The sequence below is a fragment of the Gavia stellata genome, chromosome 16 (assembly GCF_030936135.1).
Source record: "Gavia stellata isolate bGavSte3 chromosome 16, bGavSte3.hap2, whole genome shotgun sequence".
NCBI lineage: Eukaryota > Metazoa > Chordata > Aves > Gaviiformes > Gaviidae > Gavia > Gavia stellata.
In genome coordinates, this window is record NC_082609.1 from 11,400,500 (window position 1) to 11,407,230 (window position 6,731).

Sequence of the window (6,731 nt, forward strand, 5' to 3'; positions counted from 1 at the left end):
TGTCTGGTAGGCAACAGATATTTATATGACCACCACTATTAAAAACACCCCCATGATTCACAGCTCGGAGCATAGTTCACACTATGACATTTCAAGTTAGCCAAATATGTGTTTTTAGTTGTAAGCACAGAAGTCATACAATCAGACTGTACTGTTCAAACCTCCAACCCTTTCTAGGGCATTTTAATGCACCTACGTGTTATTTTTCTTATGGATATAACAGAGTATGCTCACCTGAAAAGGAAAAATGTTGTCAGCTCTATTCAAACTGTCTTCCATCCACGATTTTGGAGCAAAGGCTGAGCTGGGTCGAGCGTATTTCTGCAACTGGATATGATTACTTGCAAAATTCTTCTTTAAGGGTGAGATGGAGTTCAGGGGTGTTATCCCTCCGTTCAGTCCCCTGCGGTGGTCTCGACCTTGGGACCCACCCCACCCACCGTATCCACCGCCACCAGGGCTCCATGAAGATGGTGTAGGCGATGGACTTTGGTAGCTGCTCCATGGAGAAGGTGGCTTATTAAGATTATTAGCCAAATGAGGCAATTGATTAAAAGCAGCATTTCTGTGTGTGAATGGAGGTGGATGAGGACTTGCAGGAGACCTCCTCTGTTGCTGATGCTGATTGTGATGATGCTGAAAATGGGGGTGATGAGGGTGGTGTTGAGAGAGGGGTCCAATTTGGGGGGAAAAGCTACCACCAAAGCCAGGGCTGACGTGATGTGGAAAATTCTGAAACAGCAGAGCACCATTATTAGCTGAGGCAGTAGGGACCCCTCCCTGGTGAAAAAAACTTGCATCTTCATTGATTATTGTAGAAGAAGAAGGAGCTATAGCTGCAGACCAGTTACTAAAACCAGTCAGAGAAGATGCAGTGGATGTCAAGGGCTGCGTCGAAGTACCTAGCCCCGAAGCCTCTTGATAGTCAAATCCTGTTAACACCGGCGATTCTATTCTTATTTTCTCTTTTCCATTGCCATTCTCTGAAGAATTATCGCCCTGATTTTCTTCAGTTTTAGCTTTCTCAGGTTCAGAGAGCATGCCTGCTTCCTGACTTTGACCAGGGGAAAGCTGCTGTTTTTCTAGGGACTCTTGCTTTTCCTGTTGCTGAGTTTTAGATTTTTCTGACCCTAGAATCTCATCCTGAATATTATGGGCAGCTGGAGCAGGAAAGAGCCAAGCTGACCCAGCACTACTGCCATTGGCAGCTGTGTTATTATTTATAAAAGCAGCAGGGCTGGGGGTTGCATTTTGATGATGGTGCGGAGGCTGCAGATGTGGATGAAATCTGACTGGAAAAGCTGACTTATTTCCAGTATTGTTTTGCACTAGCACTCCAAACCCGTAATCCCCCATTTATTATATTTAGGGTTTGAATCCTCCCTGTAAGAACAAGTTGATGTTTAGTGTTTACCTCGTCCTCTTCCGAGGGGAGATTAGTAAGTATCCTGTTCTTAGCTAGATATTCCAGTTTCTCCCTCCACGCTATTTATTTTAGATTTGGATAAAGATGTTTGTTTTTTGCAAAAGATAGATCTCTTCAACTATTTAAATGTGTCAATTTGTGTCCGTTTCCTTCCTTTGGCCAGGAGGAAGGGAAAAAATAAATCTTTGGTTCACAAAATAAGAGGTTTCCTTTTTCTAAAGGAAATGCACAGCAATGAGAGAAAAAGCTTCTGGGGAATATGGATAAAGAGATTCTAACTATCCTGTTTTTTTCCTCCTCAGCAGCCTTGACTCGCCCATAAATGAGTTAAGAGGGAAGGAAAAAAAAAAAATATATACAATGATGTCTGGTCCCCCAACCCCTTGGCAGCAAAAAATAGATTTAAATCTGGAATAATTTAATACATCTCTATAATCTAATATATATTTGTGTCCTGTTCAAAAAGAGTCTTTGCTGTGGGTAAGGGAAAAAAATCTACCTCAGGATCTCAGCATTCAGAAGGGTGAAAAGGGGGAGTGAGTTACAGAAGAAGCTTTTTCCCGTGCTGCTGGGTTTAACCTATTATATTTAGTAATAACATACAATCTGTGTGTGTGTGTGTATGTATGTGCGTGTGTGGTTGTTTAAAGGGGTAAGATCTTATCTCAGGAAATTAGTATTCTATGTGTGTTGGGTGGGGAGTGAGTTGTGCAGGAGAAGGGTGGATTCTTGATGCTGCTCCTTTTGGGCTGGGTTTCTGAGCTCGCCAGACTCGCTTCTTATTTATGATCCAGTATTTGCGTGTCCTTCATATGAGTCCTGGCTGTCCGAAGAGGAAGGTTTTCATCTCAGAAACCAGCATTCAGGAAGAGGGAAGGGAGGGGACAGCGAGTTGTGCAGGAGGAAGGGGAAGGAGATTTTCTTGCTCTCACTGCTGCCGGGAGGGTGGTTTCTGGTGCGGGGCTCGCCTCCTTCCACCGAGATACGTGGGTTCCCCGCAGACGAGCGAGCCCCTGGCTGAAAGGCCGGGTGGATATGCGTGTATGTGTTTCTCCTCCTCAGGGACTCGGCGTCCAGCGGGGCAGGGGCGGGCGGCGCAGGCAGGCTCGGCTCGCCAGGCCCCGGCTCTCTGTGGGGTGCCCCCCGCGGTGTCCCCCCTCCCTCGCAAGAGTCCTGGTGTCGGGGAAGGCAGGAGGGATTTTTTTTTACCTCAGGAGAGGAGCAGCCTCCGGCAGGGAGGGGAAGGTGCAGGCGGCGGGGGGCCGGGCTCCTCTCTCCCCCATGGAAGGTGTTTAACCGGTTCTCCCAAATCGCCCGGAGATTACGGGACAGGGTCTCGGCCGCTGGGCGCAGCGGAGGGGGGGCCCGGCGGACTAACCGGGGCGCGGGGTCCGGCGGCGGCGGCTCCTCGGAGCAGTCCTTCCCCTGCTGCGCGTCTTCTCGGCTCCAGGCGGGCTTCCTTCCCCCTCATGTAAACCGGCCGGGCACCGGGAGGGTCGCCGCGGGGGACGCTGCTGCCGGGAGGTGGAAGCAGGGGGGAGGCTCCGCGGGCGAGAGCGACAGGAGAGGGGGGAGGGCTGCCGCGACACCGGCTCCGGGGAGTCGGAGACGCTTCGGTAGCCGGCGAGCCTGGTCGCGACGGGTCCTCCGCGCGAAGCCGCTGCTGCTGCTGCTGCCGCTGCCTTGTTTTGCCTCTTTTTCTTTTTTTTTTTTTTTCCTGTCTCCTTCCCCTCCCCCCACCCCCCCAGCGGCCGCCGCTTCCTGCCTCGGTGCCGCAGCCGGTGCCTCCCTCCTCCCCACCCGGCCGCTGCCGAGCCCCGTCTCCTCAGGACCGAGCTGCCGCACGAAATGACAACCAGCTGGAGGAGGCAGCGCGGCACTTCCGGTTCGGCGGCGGGCGCGCCCCCGCCCCGCCCCCGGGCCCGGCTGCCCGGGCGGAGGCCCCGCCCCGCCCCGCCCCGCCGGCTGCCGCTTCGCGCCGCCATTTTTGGTAGGGGCAGGAAACACCCTGGCTGGGGCGTCCACCTTTGTTTTGGGCACGTCGCCCGCAGCTTGGTAGCCATCCTAAGTAAGGGCAAAAGGTCAGACGGATGCCAGCGGGGCGACCATCTTGGACTGAGGAGCGCAGTTCCCGCCGCGACCAGCCATCTTTGTACAGGGCAGGTCGTCCTTCTCGACGCACGGCTGGCAGTGGGGCCGGGCCTTGACAGGCAGGGCTGGCGGGGGCACCCCAAGCCGGCGTCCGTTAACAGTCATTCCTTGCTGTAATATCACGGCTAATATCTAAAAATCAAATCCTACCCAAAACACTGCCTGTTTGTAGCACCCTTTGGCACCCCAGCGCTGAGGCCTCTCTAGCGAACCTTCCCCTCCCTCAATGGCCCAGGCCTGGGCCACCACGTTCCAGCGATCTCACTCGTGGAATGGGAAGTAAGCAAAATAATGCAACAAAATGTTCAGAGGGCAATTTATGTGGAGATAATGCCACAATACCTGACTTCTGCTTGCTTTTTAGCTCTTGAAACATGGAAATAGGATACAATGACGGGGTCATCTTAAAAATATGCGAAAAACTTCGGGAGTTTTATGAGATGGTAGTTCTGAAAGTCTTCTGGAACTCCAGCTCACTTGGGTATTTTAGAGGTTTCCCCAAAAAACTTGTGTTATGCTGGTTTTTAAAAAGGCAAAAAACTAATTAGTGAAAGATATGAACAGGTAGACGCAAATAAATGGGCAGTAAATCGGAATTATTCAGGGACGGTTTCTGCTGCAGGGCCCACAGTGTGCCGGCCAGGTCCTCCCCACCCAGCGCGAGGGGAATCGCTACCTATAACGTGGGCTGAGGGGGGATTTTTCTGATCCTCAGACATAGTTGTCAATGAAGGGACAGGAGGTTTGAGCTGTGACAGCCAGCAAGTCTCGTCTTTCGGAGTGATGGATGAGGCCATTACAACACTTTAAGCACTATAAATACTGGTGTTTCTGGGGAGGGGGATTACAGAGACACGTTCGCAGTGAAGTGCAGCTCTCAGAGCTGGAGCGGTGGTGGGAAGAGAGGACCTTTGTTGCATTACTCTGATATCTGGAACTTTCTTGTGGCTCGTGTCGTGCCTCCTGGACCACCATACCTTCACCTCAGCCTGGTGTAAAACTGGCTTGAGCGCGTGGTACCTTAGGATGGGATTGACCCAGCAAGAAATTCTGTCCCAGTAACCAATAGAAAGGCCCTAGTTTCTAGTATACTATAGGAAGTTCTGGATTGAAAGTGAATGCATATTACAGCAAGTTGTACAACATAAAATATTAATTCAGCATTTATTTTAAACAGCTTCATCACGCATAGCAAATCTGTATAAAAGCAATGGGCTTGGTTGTCCCCAGCTGCCAGGCATACAAACTGAAATTCCAGTTTTACTCCTACTGCAGTTACCAGATGGCTAACACCACACATTGCACATCTGATTGGTTTTTTGTATATACAGTTATGTGGTCTACGGGCACAACCATGGGTCCAAAACTGACGTGCACTTTAAAATTTATTCTTGCGCAGGAATGTGGGTTGTTCAAGAGCAAGCATCAAAACTTTTGTCTAATGCAGATCTGTTTTGTGAAATAGTTCCTTTCTGGGATGGGTGCCCTTTTCACACATCTACAAATTAAAATATGCAAATAAAATGAAGTTCAAAATTAAATAACAAAAAACAGTTAAATTAAAATAGTTATATATAGATACACCAGTAGAAAAATCAAGTGGAAAAGGAAACATGCAGAAACACTTCCTGAATAATTTTCATTTAGTAATGGAGTGTCCACTACTACCTCCTCCAAGACTCTTTCCAACCTACTCAGTCACCTGATTGTAAGTTTGGATGATACAGATATTTTTACCAAACCCAGTATTTTTCAACAATTTCATTAAATAAGCTTTTTTCTTTGCAATTGTCTATACCTTGTTTCCATGTGTAAAAATAGACTTGTTTACATATGGTGAAAACATTGTGAACGTGTAATTACTGGGTCATAATTTACCCTTTTGTTTACTGTTTGCAACCTGTGTGAGCCCATCTGATATTAAGTATTATTTTCCTCTGTATTTTTCTAGTCATACTGTTATTATTACCATCATCATCATCAGATTCAGGGTGACCAAGCACTTCTGTCAAGAAGCTATGAACCCGGCTCCAGCAGCAGATTGCTATTACATGAATAGTTCGGGAAAGACTGAGTAGATGGCCTTAATTTAATTTCAGGCACACCCTTGCAATGCATTAGGGTAGATGCAGATCAACAAGAGTGATATGAGCAGAACTTCCAAAATCTCACTTTGCTTGACAAACATGGTTTGCTGAAGCCATGGGAGGTTTCTTAACGGCTGACATTTTGATGGTATCAGCTGCCCAGCAGGATTTGTGTCATTTTATTCAGTCTCTTTGAAGAGAAATGCCTTAACAATACACAGGGACTGCAGTCACTACATTTAGTTGCAAAGAAGAATAAATCACTAAAGAAAGTGAGTAGTGTCTATAAATAAGTGCATTTAACAACCTGTGAGGAAGTTGCCACTTTGATGACTGGATGGCATAAAGAGAAATCTCAGATAATGTGTCTGAGCTTTATTTGGAATGCATGAAAGCCAGCAGGATTTTTTTTTTTTTTTTGTCACGTAAGTTTTGCAGAAACTAATCACCAAATCAACTACAAGTTTAGCTTAAAAATTTACCAAACATTTTTAAATTAATTACTTTTAATAGCAATAGAATTTAATTTACCACCTTCTTTTACAGGCAAGAATCTTCCTTTCCCAGCTGTCTAACACTGCAAAACCAAGCTAGTTTCCATGGAGTGATGAAAATATTATTGTTGTTGCTTTTCATTACAGACCCATTAAAATAGTGACAAGCATTCCTAAAAACTTTCTTATTGCTCCAATTCAACATATAGCTAACGGTATAAGGAAGATTTTTTTAAATCACTCAAGCCATAAGCTCAAATCTTTGCACAGTCAAATCAACCCTTTATCATGTAGCAAGTGACACACTGATTTTTCTGTAGCTTATATCATGACTTAACTCATGGATGAAACTTGAAACCTAAGATTGAAATAATTTTATAAAAACCCCAACCCTTGGGCATCTAAATAATGTGAATGTAACGAATTCAGAAATTTAATCCTAAATTTCCCTTTACCTCAACAATAAATATCCAAGGATATTTTCAATGGGAAGGAAGGGGGAGAGTTTTCTCAGTAGCATTTGCTCACATACAGTGGTGAGATTCAGTGCCCACATTTGCAGCCACATCCACC

At 46.8% G+C, this 6,731-nt stretch overlaps 1 protein-coding gene across 3 annotated transcripts in view; it reads right to left on the reverse strand.

Annotated features, from left to right (window-relative positions):
• The window catches only part of CPEB4 (cytoplasmic polyadenylation element binding protein 4), a 43,869-nt gene extending 42,093 nt beyond the window's left edge, over positions 1–1,776 (reverse strand). For all 3 annotated transcript variants that reach the window (XM_059825232.1, XM_009813420.2, XM_009813419.2), the window contains exon 1: positions 235–1,776. In XM_059825232.1, the coding sequence (XP_059681215.1) occupies positions 235–1,356 (1,122 nt within the window). In that variant the 5' untranslated portion in view covers positions 1,357–1,776. The remainder of the gene's footprint in view (positions 1–234) is intronic.
• Between the last annotated feature and the right edge of the window lie 4,955 nt (positions 1,777–6,731).